This window comes from Anomaloglossus baeobatrachus, chromosome 6 (genome assembly GCF_048569485.1).
Source record: "Anomaloglossus baeobatrachus isolate aAnoBae1 chromosome 6, aAnoBae1.hap1, whole genome shotgun sequence".
Taxonomy (NCBI): domain Eukaryota; kingdom Metazoa; phylum Chordata; class Amphibia; order Anura; family Aromobatidae; genus Anomaloglossus; species Anomaloglossus baeobatrachus.
Genome location: NC_134358.1, coordinates 349,584,693 through 349,606,144, shown reverse-complemented (window position 1 = coordinate 349,606,144; position 21,452 = coordinate 349,584,693). Strand labels below are relative to the sequence as shown.

General features: G+C 46.3%; 1 protein-coding gene across 9 annotated transcripts in view; it reads right to left on the bottom strand.

Moving 5' to 3' along the window:
* The window catches only part of RECK (reversion inducing cysteine rich protein with kazal motifs), a 1,668,523-nt gene that overhangs the window by 306,653 nt on the left and 1,340,418 nt on the right, over positions 1-21,452 (bottom strand). For 6 of the 9 annotated variants that reach the window (XR_012724346.1, XM_075314993.1, XM_075314991.1 and 3 more), the window contains one exon: positions 2,731-2,886. Coding sequence is in view for 6 of the 9 variants with exons in the window: in XM_075314993.1 (XP_075171108.1) it covers positions 2,731-2,886 (156 nt within the window). In the remaining 3 variants the exon portion in view is untranslated. Of the gene's footprint in view, positions 1-2,730; positions 2,887-21,452 lie in introns of those variants that run through there. The other 3 variants (XM_075314995.1, XR_012724347.1, XM_075314998.1) reach the window with 3 other exon arrangements.

Here is a 21,452-nt window from a genome sequence, read left to right as displayed (position 1 = left end):
TGAACGAGAAGGTGAGTATTTCTTCTCGTTCACCGCTGTAACATGGCATGCTTTATCAGACGATGCCGGATGTGCGTCACTACCGACGTGACCCCGACGACATTTCGCCCGATATATCGTACCGTGTGACGCCCGTATTATCCGGATCATTTGGTAATATTATACAATTTCGTTTTTATTATCTTACATAGTTTGGTGTCATCAGCAAATATTCACTTTCAATCTCATCCACAAGTTCATTAATAAAGAGATTATAAAGAATTGGGCCTAAAATAAATTCTTGTGGTCCACACTATTGACTTTATCCAATTAAGTTAAAATACCATTTACAATGACTATACTATGTTTCTTCTGCCTTAAAGGGACTCTAACACCACGAAGAAAAAAACGATCAAGCGCCCAATATTTTTTAATCAATTGCAAAATTTTTATTGTAATACAATACACATGAAAAAAGTGGAGCAAAATTAGTGCAGGAACTTAAAAGCCCCAAAGAAAGGTCACAGATCCCTCATATTATAATACCTAAAATTGGTAAATTAACATTCACCCAGGTATATACATAATAGATCCACTAGGTGTAACTCTACAACCAGGAGGATTCCCTCCTTCCTCTCTTGGCATCCACTGATTAACCTGTTGGTATCTATATACAGTGCCTACAAGTAGTATTCAACCCCCTACAGATTTAGCAGGTTTGATAAGATGCAAATAAGTTAGAGCCTGCAAACTTCAAACAAGAGCAGGATTTTTTAACAGATGCATAAATCTTACAAACCAACAAGTTATGTTGCTCTGTTAAATTTTAATAAATTTTCAACATAAAAGTGTGGGTCAATTATTATTCAACCCCTAGGTTTAATATTTTGTGGAATAACCCTTGTTTGCAATTACAGCTAATAATCGTCTTTTATAAGACCTGATCAGGCCGGCACAGGTCTCTGGAGTTATCTTGGCCCACTCCTCCATGCAGATCTTCTCCAAGTTATCTAGGTTCTTTGGGTGTCTCATGTGGACTTTAATCTTGAGCTCCTTCCACAAGTTTACAATTGGGTTAAGGTCAGGAGACTGACTAGGCCAGTGCAACACCTTGATTTTTTTCCCTCTTGAACCAGGCCTTGGTTTTCTTGGCTGTGTTCTTTGGGTCGTTGTCTTGTTGTAAGATGAAATGACGACCCATCTTAAGATCCTTGATGGAGGAGCGGAGGTTCTTGGCCAAAATCTCCAGGTAGGCCGTGCTATCCATCTTCCCATGGATGCGGACCAGATGGCCAGGCCCCTTGGCTGAGAAACAGCCCCACAGCATGATGCTGCCACCACCTTGCTTGACTGTAGGGATGGTATTCTTGGGGTCGTATGCAGTGCCATCCAGTCTCCAAACGTCACATGTGTGGTTGGCACCAAAGATCTCGATCTTGGTCTCATCAGACCAGAGAACCTTGAACCAGTCTGTCTCAGAGTCCTCCAAGTGATCATGAGTAAACTGTAGACGAGCCTTGACATGACGCTTTGAAAGTAAAGGTACCTTACGGGCTCGTCTGGAACGGAGACCATTGCGGTGGAGTACGTTACTTATGGTATTGACTGAAACCAATGTCCCCACTGCCATGAGATCTCTTCCCAGAGCTCCTTCCTTGTTGTCCTTGGGTTAGCCTTGACTCTTCGGACAAGCCTGGCCTCGGCACGGGTGGAAACTTTCAAAGGCTGTCCAGGCCGTGGAAGGCTAACAGTAGTTCCATAAGCCTTCCACTTCCGGATGATGCTCCCAACAGTGGAGACAGGTAGGCCCAACTCCTTGGAAAGGGTTTTGTACCCCTTGCCAGCCTTGTGACCCTCCACGATCTTGTCTCTGATGGCCTTGGAATGCTCCTTTGTCTTTCCATGTTGACCAAGTATGAGTGCTGTTCACTAGTTTGGGGAGGGTCTTAATTAGTCAGAAAAGGCTGGAAAAAGAGATAATTAATCCAAACATGTGAAGCTCTTTGTTCTTTGTGCCTGAAATACTTCTTAATACTTTGGGGGAACCAAACAGAATTCTTGTGGTTTGAGGGGTTGAATAATAAATGACCCTCTGAATAAACTTTTCACAATTAAAAAAAAAAAAAAAAAAAGAAATAACATTCTTTTTTGCTGCAGTGCATTTCACACTTCCAGGCTGATCTACAGTCTAAATGTCACAATGCCAAGTTAATTCCGAATGTGTAAACCTGCTAAATCTGCAGGGGGTTGAATACTACTTGTAGGCACTGTAGGTAATATACATATTGGATCTATTTTACCCGTGATGTATCCTGACCATTGAATCCTTTGGTTGCATATATGGTCATATCATTGGTTGTAGAGTGACACCTAGTAGATCTATTATGTATATACCTCCATCCGCCTGGTCCCGCCCACTGGTGTGTCTGTCCTACCCTGAGGGGGGTGATTAGGGTTTCAGGTCGGCTGTATGTAACCCTGTGAGGGAAGGTGTTGTGCGGGAGCCTATACTGTGTGACTACATGGCGGCGCCAGGGCATCACAATTGCACTTACCTCCTCATAGAAACCCAGTATGTTGGTTAGACTCGACTTATCTTTCATGAATCCATGATAACTAGATTGTAAAATGTAATTTTTTTCAATCTAAATAACACAATCCAGGTTAGTCGGTAATCTATCATATGAAAATTCTAATAAAAGTTAATTTAACCAGACAAAATGAACCTAAAAAATAATATACAATTCTTACCTGTATTTTTTTCATTTGATTGTCAACTGGCATGACAAGAACAATTATCTCTGACTCCACACTGAGGTAACCAAAAACATCACATTGTGGAACAGATATGTGAAGTCTTATTTTATGAAGTATATCCAATATACTTGTAGGCCATTTCTTTGTTGCCTGTGAAAATATACAGTTTTAATTTGCTTTAAAAAAATGTTTTACAAGAGCATGAATGCGTCTTTAACTAGCATGAAACAGAGATCAATCCTCCAATTGAAAACCTGTATGTTTTACTTTAATATGCTGCAGTGTTTCATAAAAAACATCGTTTGAAAATAAGCTTGGATATGACAGTTGTATATCAACAGTTATATGGAAGGCTATATACTAATATGGAGATAACTGTCAATGTAGCCAAGTCGGTTTAGCAGAAGCTGGTGGTGACCAATCTAAGTGACTGATATATAGGCAAGGCAGGAATGCACAGCAAATTTATAAACAATCAGTAAACCTGAATAAAGTGAGGGTACAAAATGCCTACCAAACAGCAAGAAACAAAATGGAGAAGAAAGCGTAGGCACAAGGAGCACTCAACCCACTAGAAATAAATACAAATTTTATTTAATGTGCAACATTAAAACCACATTAAAAACAATAAAAAGACTATCATGCTGCTAGGGAGCCAACAAATAGTACACTATTAATCACTAGGAACAAACATCAATAAGCAAACGTATAGGAAAAAAGTGACAATGCAAGCAGTCTATAATATACAGTTAACAATACACAACCTAAATATGGTCCGACTCCTGAATACAAAAGTGAAAATAGTGTCATTCAGGTAAAAGAGTCTACATATCAAACCTGGGGAGGATAATAGTCAAAGAATATAAAGACAAGATTCAGAAGTCCAGAATTCCCCAAGGACTCACAAGGAGTCCACAGTAAGGTATATAGAACCCAGCAAAAACATAACCAGTAGCTAGCAAATTATACAATCACATAGCATGATGGAAAACTAGATTACCCAACCCAAGTGACTGGTCTCCAAATTTCTGATCCACATTTAAACTGTATTTTGCAAGATGTTCTGCCGCCCATCAAAGTAAGATATTAAATTCTACATCGAGAGAGTCAGTCCTTGCTTCATGCATTAAATATTTCAACATGTAACTTATATGAATGTGAGTCATAAAACATATAGGGAAAGTGTTAAGTAATTTGTTTGCATCCATGCTTTGCGTAGTAGCACCTGAGGAAATAATATGCCCATCAGCATAGGTAAACAGGCACATTTATAAAAAATTGGGGAAAGATAGATGTTGGAAATTGTTTGGCTGACGGCTATCTTCTGTCTGTGTTTGGTTTTAGCTCTTGTATTATATCACAAAGGCAAGATAATTTTGTACCCTGGCAAAATAACAATGTGAGATGAAAAACTGTTCTCCTGGAACAATACACAATGTAATAGAAGGCAGTAAGAAATATGTTTTAATATCCATTGAAGATATGAAGTAAATTTTCCAGAAGAAGCTGTAGTTTAGCTTATCCACATAGAAGCCTTGAGTTACTTGTAGTTAAACACATTTCCTTTGTATTTTCTTAAATGACAGGACAATGTGAGAGATATATATGGTAGCATATAAGAAATTACTGTAATTTGGTCAAATACTGAAAAATAGGACTTCTGTTGCCATCAAAAAACGTATTTAACCTGATCCCGACCGCCGACTGTAAATAAACGTTGGTGCTTGTTGAGATTTGTGTAGTGCTGACCAGTGGCGTAACTAGAGTTTGATTGGCCCCAGTGCAAAGTTTGAACCCGAGCCCCCCCTTCCACATGCCCCGGCCCTCAAGGTATGGGATAATGACGCCGACACTCGGGGTATGGGATAATGACGCTGATACTTGGCTCTTTCTCTCAGCACCCAGGTTTCCCATGATCTGAAAAACCCTGTTTCTATGAGCACCCAACTTACCTATGTTCTGATATCCATCTTATTCTCGGCACCCAGCTTCCCCTTGCTCTGCTATACATCTTTCCCGCAATGAGGGTGCTGCGGTGGAGCGGGTCATCAGAAGCATGAGCTGGCTGCAGCAGCCTGCCTTGACCACGTGGGCCCGCTCAATTCATATGCACGTCCATCCTCCCGCCCATCTCTCCACGCTGAAGTAGGCGCTGACAGGTGGGCGGGGTGATAGGAGGGGGGGTGCACGCATAGTAAACAGCCGGCCCGCATGATCACTCCTAGCAACTACAGCCTTGAGTGATCATGTGCGGCTGTATTCACTGGCCCCCACGCATCATCATCAGCGCGGGGTGCAGTGAATCAGTACACTCACCGACAACAATCCCTGCAGCACCGCGATCTCCTCCTGTCTGTGCCAGCCGCGGCTGTGTGTGGAGACTAGCGGTGCTCACAGGGATGACGTCATTGCTGTGCGCACGTGTCCACACGCAGCCGCGGCCGACACAGACAGGAGGACATCGCGATGCTGCAGGGAGCGTGGCCGGCTCCACACAGGTAAGCGGCGCTGCTGGCACAAACGGGAGGAGGAGCGATGCTGCGTGGAGCGAGGAAAGGTGAGTATAAACGTTTTTTTTTTTGTGTGCCACAGAATGCGGCCATATAGCAGGATAGGGGTATATAGCAGGATGATGGCATATATCAGGATGGGGGTATATTATGAGCAGGATGGGAGTATATAGCAGGGTGGGGGTATATAGCATGATGGGAGTATATAGCAGTTTGGGGGTATATAGCAGGATGGGAGCACATACCAGGATGCAGCCATATGCCAGGATGGAGTATATAGCAGGATGCGGCCATACACTAAGTTGGGGTATATAGCAGGATGCGGCCATATGACAAATGGGGTATGTAGCAGGATGCGGCCATATGCCAAAATGGGGTATATAGCAGGATGGGAGCACATACCAGGATGGCAGTATATAGTAGGATGGCAGTATATAGCAGGATGTGGGCTATACCAGGATGAGGGACATATATAAACAAGGCAGAAGGATGATTACCAGACTGGGGTACCTGAGTTAGAGAATTTGGGGAGATTACCCTCCATAACCGTGTCAGCAGCAGATCCTCGCCCCATAATAATGTGTCATGACCAGATTTTTTGCTTAAAATTTTATTTTCCTATTTTCCTCCTCTAAAACCATGGTGTGTCTTATGGTCCAGTGCGTCTTATAGTCCAAAAAATACGGTATACTAGAATGTCCTCCATCTATTACAATGCATTTCCCATAGCCCTCCATGTAAAAGTAACCCTCATAGCCCTCCAATTATTATAATGCGACTCCCATAGTCCTCCATGCATTATAATTCACCCCATAGTTCTCCATATACAGTGTGGAAAAAAGGGTTTAGTCAGCCACTAATTGTTCTCCCACTTAAAAAGATGACAGAGGCCTGTAATTGACATCATAGGTAGACCACAACTATGAGAGACAAAATGAGAAAACAAATCCCAAAAAATCACTGTTTGATTTGGCAAGAATTGTTTTTGCAAATTATGGTGGAAAATAAGTATTTGGTCAACAACAAAAGTTCATCTCAATATTTTGTTATAGAACCTTTGTTGGCAATGACAGAGGTCAAACGTTTTCTGTAAGTCTTTATAAGGTTGGCACACACTGTTGGTGGTATGTTAGCCCATTTTGCCATGCAGATCTCCGCTAGAGTAGTGATGTTTTGGGCCTGTTGCTGGGCAACACCGACTTTCAACTCCCTCCAAAGGTTTTCAATGGGGTTGAGATCTGGAGACTGGCTAGGCCACTCCAGGACCTTCATATGCTTCTTACAAAAAAGCCACTCCTTCATTGCCCTGGCAGTGTGCTTGGGATCATTATCAGGCTGAAAGACCAAGCCACGTTTCATCTTCAATGCCCTTGCTGATGGAAAAGGTTTGCCCTATTCATTCTTTCATGTACACGAATCAGTTGTCCTGGTCCCTTTGCAGAGAAACAGCCCCAAAGCATGATGTTGCCACCCTTATGCTTCACAGTAGGTTTGGTGTTCTTTGGATGCAACTCAGCATTCTGTCTGTTCGACAAGTTGTGTTTCTAACAAACAGTTCTACTTTGGTTTCATCAAAAGCCAGAAATCTTGCATGTTTTTAGATGACTAAATACTTATTTTCCACCATAATTTCCAAAAAGAATTTTGCCAAATCAGACAAGGTGATTTTCTGGATTTGTTTTCTCATTTTGTCTCATTTGTGGTCTACGTATGATGTCAAATACAGGTTCTCTCATCTTTTTAAGTGGGAGAACTTGCACAATTGGTGGCTGACTAAATACTTTTTTCCCCACTGTACTATAATGCACCCCGTAGTACTCCATATATTATACTGCACCACATACTCCTCCATAAATTATATTGCACCCCATAGTCCTACATGTTTTATAATGCACCCCCATAATCCAGGTATAAGGTAGCCCCCATAGTTCTCCATATATTATAATGCAGCCCCCATAGTCCTATATGTATTATAATGCAGCCCCATAGACCTTCATATTGTATTATGCAGATCCATAGTCCTCCATGTATAATGCACCCTTATAGTCCATGTATAAGGTGTCCTTGATATTGTATTATACATCCCCATTGACCTCCATGTATAATGCACCCCTATAGTCCATGTATAAGGGGTCCTTCATATTGTATTACTCAGCCCCATACTCTCATGTATAATGCACCCCTATCGTTCATGTATAAGGTGTCCTTCATGTTGCAGCCTCAAAAACCTCCATGTATAATGCAGCCCCGTAGACCTCCATGTATAATGCAGCCCATAGACCTCCATGTATAATGCAGCCCCCTAGGCCTCTGTGTACTCACTGATTAAAAAAAGAAACAAAAATAACCAAGTACTCACCTCTCCTCATTTCCCTGCTGCTCCAGTAAGAATGTCCCCCATTCTGCGTTCTGCAGTCTCAGTACAGCAGTCGCACAGTGGTGACATCACCGAGCTCGGCTGCACTGTGACATCGAGGGCACAGTGGGAAAATGATGAAACATGGAGCGGATCGCGGCACTCGATACTTCATCATTGCTGTGCGCAATGATGGGCGAGGGGGACCCTGACTCATGGGCCGTATAGCCGCCGTGTGGTATGCCACAGAACAGTGCAGCTCCTCTCTCACAGAGAGGAGCCGGCTGCTTCTCTGCTAGACGATGCCGACCTCTGCGACCATGGTCGTTATGCCCCTGGTGCTGATGTTTCTTTATGGTTGTCAATCTTGGAGTAGTGCAGGCACCATAATCCTGGTACAAAAAGGTAGCTCTGACCAGTGATATCATCAGGACCTGTTTGATGCTATGCCTATGCTTTCTTCTAGTTATTGTGATCAATATCGATCATGGCTTTTAGAATTTTGAGAGGGGTATGGGGCTCCCTGATAAATAAAACCTGATAATTAAAATAACACTTTTTAACTGCCTACAATAAACACTGTAAAGTAAAAAAAAAAAAATAGAAAGGTGGCAAAAATTATGATTTTTCCTCAAAACAAAAAATAGAATAAAACGCAGTCAAAAATTCGCATGTAACTAGAAATGGTTTCCCTGAAATTGTCATCTTGTCCTACCAAAACCAAGCCCCCAATAATCGCTATCAGTGGAAAAATAAAAATTCTATAGCTTTCGACTCATCGGTGTGGAGGGACTAGGCTGCAAAGTGGACCGGGCCCTAGACTAGTGGAGAACAATCAGGCTCAGCTAGCAAACCGGAGGCTGAGGTAACTTTATGTGCTGAAGGCACAACCACATGCGAATCTGCTGACAACGTGACCACAGAGGGCTAGGGGATCAGGCAGAAGAGCCTCCTAAACAATGTTTGCGGACACCGGCTCAGGGCACTTTGTGTGAGGCGCAGGGCAGGAGGGCGTAGCGAGCGCAGGAAGATGACTAGGAAAGGGACACAGAAAGGGACACCGGTCTAGTGCCTCCGATTTAGCTGGGGATTGGCTGGATCCCGTCACCGCAGGACTCAGCACTCAAAGGGCAGCATTTAACCGGCCGTGATAATCTGGAACTGACAACTGTGAGTAAAGAACTTGTGACTTCATCCCGCTGTGTCGTGGACTTATTGACTGCGCCGCCAGCTCTGCTCTGTCCAAACATTTCCCTGTCTAACAACTGCCTACGGTTGTTCTGGGGTCCCAGCTCCACCTGTGGGGAGCTGTACCATCATTGCTGTGTCACCATATGCCCCAGTGGCCCCATCTAAGCAGCGTCTGTCATACTTGGTCGAATACCACAGGTGGTGTCACGATTCATCCTTCCCCATTTCAATTTAAACGACACCGCCAGGGTCACAGAGTAGGGCCCTGCCGCCGTGACCTCCCAAAAAAAAGAACCGTGGGCTGGTCTGAGTGCCCCCCCCCAACAGGCCTTGGTGGGCGTGTCAGCAACATCCTCACTTGTGACCTGTTTGCTTGTAATTAGTGTGTGCACAAAAAAGCTGAGTGAGTTTCTGGGATCCAGACAGACTCTTGATCTTTCATCAGGCCACTGACATTTCTGGATTGTGAGTCATGAAAAAAGCAAAAGAATTGTCAACGGATCTACAGGAAAAGATAGTTGAACTGTATAACACAAGGAAGGGATACAAAAATATATTTAAGGAATTGATAATGCCAGTCAGCAGTGTTTAAACTATGATTAACAAATGGAAAATCTGGGGCTCTGTTAAAACCAAACCACAGTCAGGTAGACCAACACAAATTTTGACCATAACTGCCAGGAAAATTGTTTGAGAGGCAAAGAAAAAGCTAAAAATAACATGAGCTGAAATACAGGACTCACTAACAACTAGCGGTGTGGCTGTTTCAAGATGCATAATAAGGAGGCACTTGAAGAAAAATGGGCTGCATGGTTGAGTCTCCAGAAGAAAGCCATTACTGCGCAAATGCCACAAAGTATCTCACCTAGAATATGCCAAACAGCACAGAGACAAGCCTCCAAACTTCTGGAACAGGGTAATTTGGAGTGATGAGACCAAAATTGAACTTTTTGGCCACAACCATAAATGTTACATTTGGAGAGGTATCAACAAGGCCTGTGATGAAAGGAACACCATTCCTACTGTAAAGCACGGAGGTGGATCGCTGATGATTTGGAGATGTGTGAGCTAAAAAGGCACAGGGAAGATTAATGCAGCACGTTAGCAGCAAACACTGGAGGCACATTTGCACTCATCAGTCTGGAAGCTGCGCATGGGATGTACTTGGACGTTCCAACATGACAACAATCCAAACCACAAGGCCAAGCTGACCTGTCATTGGCTACAGCAGAACTAAGTGAAGGTTCTGAAGTGGCCGTCTCAGTCCCCTGACTTCAGTATCATTGAGCCTCTGTGGGGAGAACTCAAGCGTACAGGTCATGGAAGAAAGCCCAGGAATTTTACAGGAACTGGAGTTTTTTTGCCAAGAAGAATGCACAGCTTTACTATCTGAGAAAATAAAGAGCCTCATCCACAACTACCACAAAAGACTTCAAGCTGTCATTAATGTTAGGGGGGCAAGACACGGTATTAAGAACTGGGGTATGTGAACTTTTGATCAGGGTCATTTGGATGTTTTTGGTTGTCATTATGATTTAAAAAGAGAAAACACAGTAGTTTAACAAAAAATTGCTTCACCCAACCACTAACCATGAGTGGAAAAAAAGATTTTGTGTTATCATTCATATTCCCTGAAAAAAGGGCAAAAAAGCAAAAAATCTGACAGGGTATGCAACTTTGGAGCACTAATGTATTGTATCTCTGTAATTGTACTGACCCAAAAACTAAAGCTGCCTTAACAGTTATTGTGTAAAGGTTTGGGCTCCTCTAGTCTCAATTACTATTAGGCTATGTGCCCACAGGGAAAGTGTCCTGCGGTTATATCCGCAGGACATTCCGCAGGAGCTCCCAGAAATCCGCAGCACAACTTTGTCTGTTTCCATGCTGCGGATGTTCAGCGGAATGTCCTGCGGATATGGTGCGGGCATTCTGCATTGAGGATACAGTACCATGGCTTCGGCACTGCATCCTCAATGCAGAACAAGTGCTGAGTGATCGGGGAGCTCGTACTTACCTCCATCACGCAGCACTGCTCTCCGGCCATGTCACTCTGTCAGCGTCTGCACTGTGCAGGAGGTGGGCGGCCCTGAACTAGCTCCGGCTGTCACATGACCGGAGCTCGTGCAGGCCCCGCCCACCTCCTGCTTCCTGCTCCTAGCTCCACTGCCGTGACGTCCTCTGCACCGGAAGAAAGTGATGGGTGTCTGCTATCAAGGCAGATAAGTATGGGACCAAGGCAGATTTCGGCAGGTAAATCCGCAGGAATAATTGACATGCAGTTATGTGCGGCTGCGGGACATCCGCAGCATATTCCGCAGCCGCACATTCCGCAACGTGGACACAGACACTCCCCATGTCCCATAGGATAACATGGGGAGTGTCTGTACATGCTGAAACCTGCGGATTTATCTGAAAAATCCAGATAAATCCGCAGGTTTTCGGCGGCAAAATTCGCAGAAGCAAGCTTCCGTGGGCACATAGCCTTATTGTGAACAAATAAGCAAGTTGAAGATGAAATAATCTCTAAAAGGCATAAAGTTAAAGATAACACATTTACATTGTATTTCAGACAAAAAAAAAAATCACCTTTTACATTTTAAAATTAACAAAAGACAAAAATGGGCTGATTCAAAAGTTTGGGCATCCTGCATGTTTAGTACCTATTATTACCCCCTTTGGCAAGTATGACAGCTTGTAAACACTTTTTGTAGCCAACCAAGAGTCTTACAATTTTAATTTCAGGGATTTTCATCTATTCTTCCTTGGAAAAGTCTTCCAGATCTGTGATATTCCAGAATCGTCCAGCATGCACTCCTGTTTTGAGGTCTTGTCATATATTTTGAATGATGTTCAGATCAGAGGACTGTGAGAGTCATTCTAAAACCTTCAGCTTGTGCCTTTTGAGGCTATTGAGGATTTTGATGTGTGTTTAGGATCATTATCCATTTGTAAAAGCCATTCTCTTTTCAACTTCAGCTTTTTTACAGATGGTGTTATGTTTGCATCAATAATTTGTGGAAACTTAATTGAATCCATTCATTATTCCTTTTACCCATGAAATGTTCCCTGTGCCATTAGCTGCAGCACAACCCTAAAGAATGCTTGATCCACCTCTATGCTTAATGGTTGGCGAGATGTTCTTTTCCTGAAATCCTGTGCCCTTTATTTCCCCTCATACATTTGATCATTGTGGCCAAAGAGTTCTATTTTAACCTCATCGGTCACAGGACTGGTTTTCAAAATTCATCAGGATTGTTTAGATATTCTTTTGCATATTTCTGACACTGAATTTTATGGTGAGGACACAGGAGAAGTTTTCTTCTGATGACTCTTCCATGAAAGACATATTTGTGCAGGTGTTTCTTAACAGCAGAACAATAAACCACAACTCCAGAGTCTGTTAAATCTTCCTGAAGGTCTTTTGCAGTCAAAAGGGGCTTCTGATGTGTCTTTCTAGCAATCCTATGAGCATCTCTCACAGAAATTTTGCTTGGTCTGCCAGACCTTATCTTGACTTGCTCTGTTCCTGGTAACTGCCATTTCTTAACTACATTTCAAACTGAGGAAAGGGCAACTTGAATACTCTTTGCTATCTTCTTATAGCATTTACCAGCTTTGTGGGCTTCCACCATTTTTATTTTCAGATGCTAGGCAGCTGCTTAGAAAAAAACATGGCTCCTGTTTTTTGGCACAAGGTTACAGGTGGCTTGGTTATTATAAAGCTGTGAAATGTGCATCACCTGGACTTTCATAACAATTATGGTGAAAAAGTCATAACCCTAACAGGCTAATTAGGGTCTGAAACTTTGGTTAAAGATATCTGAGTACACATATCTCCAAGGGTGCCAAAACTTTTCCATCAGCCCATTTTCTGCCATCCAAAAATTGAAAAAGAAAGAGATGAAAATTGTGCCCAAAAATTGTACCAATAAAAATTTCAACTAATCACAAAAAACAAGCCCTCACATATTATGCAAGGTGAAAAATAGGAAACGTCTAGCTCTCAAAATATGGCGATGCAAACATGGATAAATATATATATATATATATATATAAAATCTAATATATAAAGCTCAGTATATATATATGTGTGTGTATGTATATATATATATGTGTGTATGTCCGCTAAAGGAATTTGCACCGTTGCATTTACAATCACGAAATTTTTCACAGACACCCCATGTGACTCAGGGAACGTCATAGACTATATTTTGATGGGAAAGTGTAACCCCGCGCTTTACAGTTACTCTACAAAATCCTGCCTCCATTAAACTGAATAGAGGTGGGGGCTACAGGCTATTAAAAGCACCTGTCAGTGGTTGCTAAAGGTACAAAATAAACTGTTAGAAGCTTATGTGTGAGGTAATAAGATGTCAGTGGGGAGACGGATAGAGAGAGACAGACAGACAGAGAGAGATAGACGTGAAAAGAGACAGACGGGCAAAGAGACAGCCCTGGAAAGAGACAGCCGAGCAAAGAGACAGCCGGGCAAAGAGACAGCCGGGCAAAGAGACAGCCGGGCAAAGACACAAACCTGGAAAGAGACAGACGGGGAAAGAGACAGCCCTGGAAAGAGACAGACGGGGAAAGAGACAGCCCTGGAAAGAGACAGCCCTGGAAAGAGACAGCTGGGCAAAGAGAAAGACGGGCAAAGAGACAGCCGGGCAAAGAGACAAACCTGGAAAGAGACAGACGGGGAAAGAGACAACCCTGGAAAGAGACAGATGGGCAAAGAGACAGCCCTGGAAAGAGACAGCCCTGGAAAGAGACAGCCCTGGAAAGAGACAGCCCTGGAAAGAGGCAGATGGGCAAAGAGACAGATGGGCAAAGAGACAGTCGGACAAAGAGACAGACGGGCAAAGAGACAGCCGGGCAAAGAGACAAACCTGCAAAGAGACAGCCGGGCAAAGAGACAGCCGGGCAAAGAGACAGCCGGGCAAAGAGACAGCAGGGCAAAGAGAGAGCCGGGCAAAGAGACAGCCGGGCAAAGAGACAGCCGGGCAAAGAGACAGCCGGGCAAAGAGACAGCCGGGCAAAGAGACAAACCTGGAAAGAGACAGACGGGGAAAGAGACAGACCGGGAAAGAGACAGACCGGGAAAGAGACAGACCGGGAAAGAGACAGACCGGGAAAGAGACAGACCGGGAAAGAGACAGACCGGGAAAGAGACAGACCGGGAAAGAGACAGACCGGGAAAGAGACAGACCGGGAAAGAGACAGACCGGGAAAGAGACAGACCGGGAAAGAGACAGACCGGGAAAGAGACAGACCGGGAAAGAGACAGACCGGGAAAGAGACAGACCGGGAAAGAGACAGACCGGGAAAGAGACAGACCGGGAAAGAGACAGACCGGGAAAGAGACAGCCCGGGAAAGAGACAGCCCGGGAAAGAGACAGCCCTGGAAAGAAACAGACCTGGAAAGAGACAGCTGGGGAAAGAGACAGACGGGGAAAGAGACAAACGGGGAAAGAGAGACAGACAGAGACAGACACAAAGATAGAGACAGACAGACAAAGACATGGAGACCGAGAGACTGAAACAAATACAGACAGAGAGATAGAAACAGACAGAGACATAGACACAGACAAACAAAGAAAGACACAGACAGACAGACAGTGACACACAGACAGAGACTGGGAGAGAGACAGAGAGACAGTTACTATCCTGGGCAACGCCTGGGTACTACAACTAGTATATACAGTACAGACCAAAAGTTTGGACACACCTTCTCATCTCTAGAACAACTGTTAAGAGGAGACTTTGTGCAGCAGGCTTTTATGGTAAAATAGCTGCTAGGAAACCACTGCTAAGGACAGGCAACAAGCAGAAGAGACTTGTCTGGGCTAAAGAACACAAGGAATGGACATTAGACCAGTGGAAATCTGTGCTTTGTTCTGATGAGTCCAAATTTGAGATCTTTGGATCTAACCACCGTGTCTTTGTAGAAAAGGTGAACGGATGGACTGTACATGGCTGGTTCCCACCGTGAAGCATGGAGGAGGAGGTGTGATGGTGTGGGGGTGCTTTGCTGGTGACACTGTTGGGGATTTATTCAAAATTGAAGGCATACAGAACCAGCATGCCTACCACATCATCTTGCAGCGGCATGCTATTCCATCCGGTTTGCGTTTATTTGGACCATCATTTATTTTTCATCAGGAAAATGACCCCAAACACACCTCCAGGCTGTGTAAGGGCTATTTGACTAAGAAGGAGAGTGATGGGGTGCTACGCCAGATGACCTGGTCTCCACAGTCACCAGACCTGAACCCTATCAAGATGGTTTGGGGTGAGCTGGACCGCAGAGTGAAGGCAAAAGGGCCAACAAGTGCTAAGCATCTCTGGGAACTCCTTCAAGACTGTTGGAAAACCATTTCCGGTGACTACCTCTTGAAGCTCATCAAGAGAATGCCAAGAGTGTGCAAAGTAGTAATGACAGCAAAAGGTGGCTACTTTGAAGAACCTAGAATATAAGACATATGTTCAGTTGTTTCACACCTAAGTATTTCATTCCACAAGTTCTAATTCATAGTATTGATGACTTCAATGTGAATCTACAATTTTCAGAGTCTTGAAAATAAAGAGAGAACAACTTGCAAGTGGCCACCTTAAATACCCTTTCTCATGATTGGATAAACCTGCCTATGAAGTTCAAAGCTCAATGAGGTTACAAACCAATTTAGTTCTTTAGTAAGTCAGTAAAAAGTAGTTAGGAGTGTTCAAATCAAGAAATTGATAAGGGTGCCCATACTTTTATACCGGTCAAATTTTGTTTAAATGCGGATTGCACATTTTCTGTTAGTACAATAAACCTCATTTCAATCCAGAAATATTACTCAGTCCATCAGTTATTAGATATATGAAACTGAAATAGCTGTTGCAAAAACCCAAATTGTTATAAAGAAAAAAGGTTAACAGGGGTGCCCAAACTTTTTCATATCACTGTATATACTGTTGATTTATTTATATTGCCAAGAACAGATCGCAATAAGGTTTATTTCTCAGTTATCTTGCGCTGTATGCTCAGCACTTACACTGAAGAGCAAATGGGTAATAATGTTTTGACCTTTTGATTTTCATAATCCATATTTTACCATCCACCACAAAATTGACAGTGAGAGTATGTTCATTTTATGAACAATTATCTTTGCTATCTCATACATAAATTTGGCTTGCAACTATATAGCATATGACAAATAAATAGTTTGGGAATATGAAGGGTAACAAAAATCATAATCAGAGGTAATGAGGGAAAAAAAACTCAAAAAACATCACAGTAACATTAGGAGAAAAAGAAAAATGGAGTATACTAATTGCAAAGTAATCAAAAGAAAAAATATATAATAAAAATCTATTTTATGGGGGGTGTGGCCTAGCAATGGGGCCAAGCGGTCGCATGTGCTGAAGCTCCTGCAGCTCCCGGGGGTGTTCACGACTATATCCTTCCCCAGAACGCTTATCAGGGAGGTGATGATCTGGTCCACTGCGCCAGGACTGCTGCGGACTGGACTTTAGGGGCAGAGGCAGTAGTAGAAGCTATATCTGTCTGAGGAGGCCTTGGAAGCGGAGAAGGCAAGATGGCCGCCGATGCACCGCCTCATGCCTGAGCATGCCCTGGACCACGCGCACGCTGGGATGACCGCTGTGTATCTGGAAAGTGCGGATCGGAAGTTACTTGCAGAGACCCATGGCGACTCCCAGAATTATTGCGGTACCTGCTGACTGGGGATCCCACCAGGATGCAAGCGCTTAGCCCTAGGTGCTCTGCAGGGCAGCGGAGTGTGAAGAGGTCTGGCTAGGCCTGCGTGCGCTGCGGGTAGTGGTCGCAGGAGCTCGGAAGCGGAACCACAATGCTCACAGGAGTTAGAGGGGCCCTAGCTGCTGTGGGAGGATGCAGCTGACTTCCATGCTGATCACCCGGAGCTATAAGTAGCATGCGGCCCTGAACCCCTGCAGCTTAAGCTTCCTAACACCCTGCTGTGCTCTGCTCGGTCCCCCCGAGGTTGCTGAGAAGGGATGAAAGAGTTGGAAACCCTTTCCCTCACCATCTAGCTCATCTTCTACTTCCAAAGATGGGGATATTCAGAAGTTCCTAATGGACAATGCCGCTTCTCATCTCCAGGCCTTCAACACTAGAGGCTCCCCTTCTCCTCCTGCCACTCATATCTGGAAGATATTACAATAAACCGACTGGACCTTGATGGGGACTCAACTCTCTGTTCATTGACTGGAGTCCCACAGTCTGTGCCCGGCTCAACCCCTTTGTCACCAGGGTCCCCGACTCCACATGATCCCGCCTCAGTGTCCTTGGAGATATGGGTCCTGTGTGCACAGATGAAGGATATTCCCACTAAGACCGACATGGAAGGATATATTACAAGATTGGAAAATCTGTGTAGAGTGGAGATCCAGGGACTAAGGGACATGATGGTGCAGGTGTTGGACAGGGTAACTTACTTGAAATCCTCTGCCGCGACCATAGAGCGAAAACCACACTGCACAGCAGCAATTGCTTAACCCAAACTCGGATCAAATCTCTTCCCTGTTTGAAATAGTAGAGGACTTAGAAAATAGAAATTGCCAAAATAACATCCAAATACGGGGTCTGCCGGAGGCAATGGGGGCTGCGGAACTGATGCCCACAACTCAAGGCCTATTTATCACCTTGTTGGGGAGACCTCCAGATGAGGAGATCCTGATTGATAAGAGTGCACCGGGCCCTGTGCCCATGTTCCAACACCTCCAGTTATCCCAAATATGTCATTTGCCGCATCCATTATTTCTCCTTGAAAGAAGAAATCATGAAACAGGCCAGAGCTAAGGGTCCCATGGACTTTGATGGAGCACGGATTCAACTCCTGGCAGACCTGTCCAGGGTAACGCTGACCAAGCAGAGGGCAATGAGACCAGTGCTGGATGTTTTGAGGGAAACAAATATCCCCTACACCTGGGTGTTTCCTTTTCAACTCCAGGTCCGCAATCAGCAGGGTTTCTTTTTCCTCAGGAACCCTCAGGGCCTGCCAGCCTTCCTTGAGAGTCTGATCGCCCTGAGAGGTTGCTATCACAGACTGGCTGACTTATCTGTTCACCTCCATTGGTCCTGTTCCCAACTGTAGATGTCCTTCCCCCACAGGGGGAGAGTCGGTGCATCCACGCATGGTCGAACAATAAAGTTATACTGGGGCTCTCTTTTCCTGTCTCTTGAGCCAAACTATTGGAAGATGTTAAATTTTGATCTTAGTCTCTTGATCCTGCAGGTGGCACCAATGAGCTTAGATATACTAGGCTTGGCGTATTAATATTAATATATATATATATATATATATATATATATATATAGGGCTGTATTTTGCCTTCGTGCTGCCCTAGGCACTTTAAGTGGTCGCGCCCCTTAGTGACAACGTAACACTGAGTTTTCGCACACGACATCTGTTTAAGGCAGATCTACTCTGTAAAACACTTGAAAAAGTATCAATGAGAAACGAAGGGCACTAACCCCCCCAATGGGGATCACCACAGGCACATCAAAACATAGCATGAGTATAAAATATTCCCACCACACCGTCCCCACTTATATACTGTGACTGTCACCATGCCCCTAATAAACTACACACTGCCCTCCCTTATAAATTATACCCACCACACCTTCCTCAATTATGAAATATGATCTGCACATTGTCCTCACATCATGCTGCCCCCTCCTCACAATGTCCCATGCATGCTGCCCCCTCCTCACAATGTCCCATGCATGCTGCCCCCTCCTCACAATGTCCCATGCATGCTGCCCCCTCCTCACAATGTCCCATGCATACTGCCCCCTCCTCACAATGTCCCATGCATGCTGCCCCCTCCTCACAGTGTCCCATGCATGCTGCCCCTTCCTCACAGTGTCCCATGCATGCTGCCCCCTCCTCACAATGTCTCATGCATGCTGCCCCCTCCTCACAATGTCCCATGCATTCTGCCCCCTCCTCCCAATGTCCCATGCATGCTGCCCCCTCCTCACAGTGTCCCATGCATGCTGCTCCCTCCTCACAATGTCCCATGCATGCTGCCCCCTCCTCACAATGTCCCATGCATGCTGTCCCCCCTCACAATGTCCCATGCATGTTGCCCCTCCTCCCAATGTCCCATGCATGCTGCTCCCTCCTCACAGTTTCCCATGCATGCTGCCCCCTCCTCACAATGTCCCATGCATGCTGCCCCCTCCTCACAATGTCCCATGCGTGCTGCCCCCTCCTCACAATGTCCCATGCGTGCTTCCCCCTCCTCACAATGTCCCATGCATGCTGCCCCCTCCTCACAATGTCCCATGCATCCTTCCCCCTCCTCACAATGTCCCATGCATGCTTCCCCGTCCTCACAATGTCCCATGCATGCTGCCCCCTCCTCACAATGTCCCATGCATGCTGCTCCCTCCTTACAGTTTCCCATGCATGCTGTTCCCTCCTCACAATGTCCCATGCATGCTGCCCCCTCCTCACAATGTCCCATGCATGCTGTCCCCTCCTCACAATGTCCCATGCATGCTGCCCCCTCCTCACAGTGTCCCATGCATGCTGCTTCCTCCTCACAATGTCCCATGCATGCTGCTCCCTCCTCACAATGTCCCATGCATGCCGCTCCCTCTTCTCAATGTCCCATGCATGCTTCCCTGTCCTCACAATGTCCCATGCATGCTGCCCCCTCCTCACAATGTCCCATGCATGCTGCTCCCTCCTCACAGTTTCCCATGCATGCTGTTCCCTCCTCACAATGTCCCATGCATGCTGCCCCCTCCTCACAATGTCCCATGCATGCTGCCCCCTCCTCACAGTGTCCCATGCATGCTGCTCCCTCCTCACAATGTCCCATGCATGTTGCCCCCTCCTCACAATGTCCCATGTATGCTGCCCCCTCCTCACAGTGTCCCATGCATGCTGCTCCCTCCTCACAATGTCCCATGCATGCTGTCCCCCCTCACAATGTCCCATGCATGTTGCCCCTCCTCCCAATGTCCCATGCATGCTGCTCCCTCCTCACAGTTTCCCATGCATGCTGCCCCCTCCTCACAATGTCCCATGCATGCTGCCCCCTCCTCACAATGTCCCATGCGTGCTGCCCCCTCCTCACAATGTCCCATGCGTGCTGCCCCCTCCTCACAATGTCCCATGCATGCTTCCCCGTCCTCACAATGTCCCATGCATGCTGCCCCCTCCTCACAATGTCCCATGCATGCTGCCCCCTCCTCACAATGTCCCATGCATGCTGCCCCCTCCTCACAGTGTCCCATGCATGCTGCCCCCTCCTCACAGTGTCCCATGCATGCTGCTCCCTCCTCACAGTTTCCCATGCATGCTGTTCCCTCCTCACAATGTCCCATGCATGCTGCCCCTCTCCATGAGCTCCTAATGCTGCCTTCCTCTTTTTCATAATGACACCTCCATGCTGCCCCACTCATCCTAAGACCACCACACTAACGCTTATGCTGAGACACCCCTCCCACACACACACACACACACACACACACACACACACACACACACACTACCCCACTCTTGATATTGACTCCCCTACATTGCTCCACTCCATACTGAGCCCACACATGCTGCCCCTTCTCCATAATGAGCTCCCAATGCTGCCCCCCTCTCATTCTGAGTCCTTACACTCCATCGATTTTGTCATTGCACTATCCCTCAACCCTTGTCCTCTGTCTCTAGGATTGGCCCCCCTCTCCCATTCCCCCAGCAGCAGCCACTCTGCCCCGCCTTCACCAGCAGCCTCTCCCCCAGCATCAGCCTCTCTCCCCCCAGCATCAACCTCTCTCCCCCCAGCGTCCCCCAGCTTCAGCCTCTCTCCCCCCAGCCTCCCCCAGCTTCAGCCTCTCTCCCCCAGCTTCCCCCAGCATCAGCCTCTCTCCCCCAGCTTCCCCCAGCATCAGCCTCTCTCCCCCAGCATCAGCCTCTCTCCCACAGCTTCCCCCAGCATCAGCCTCTCTCCCCCAGCTTCCCCCAGCATCAGCCTCTCTCCCCCAGCTTCCCCCAGCATCAGCCTCTTTGCCCCCAGCCTCCCCCAGCATCAGCCTCACTCCTCCCAGCCTCCCCCAGCATCAGCCCCCCCAGCATCAGCCTCCACCCTCCCAGCCTCCCCCCTCACAGCCTCTCCCAGTATCAGCCTCCCCCAGCATCAGCCTCTCTCCCCCCAGCCCACCCAGCATCAACCTCTCTCCCCCAGCGTCCCCCAGCTTCAGCCTCTCTCCCCCCAGCCTCCCCCCAGCTTCAGCCTCTCTCCCCCAGCTTCCCCCAGCATCAGCCTCTCTCCCCCAGCTTCCCCCAGCATCAGCCTCTCTCCCCCAGCTTCCCCCAGCATCAGCCTCTCTCCCTCAGCTTCCCCCAGCATCAGCCTCTCTCCCCCAGCTTCCCACAGCATCAGCCTCTCTGCCCCCAGCATCAGCCTCTCTGCCCCCAGCATCAGCCTCTCTTCTCCCAGCCTCCCCCAGCATCAGCCTCACTCCTCCCAGCCTCCCCCAGCATCAGCCCCCCAGCATCAGCCTCCACCCTCCCAGCCTCCCCCCTCACAGCCTCTCCCAGTATCAGCCTCCCCCAGCATCAGCCTCTCTCCCCCCATCCCACCCAGCATCAACCTCTCTCCCCCCAGCGTCCCCCAGCTTCAGCCTCTCT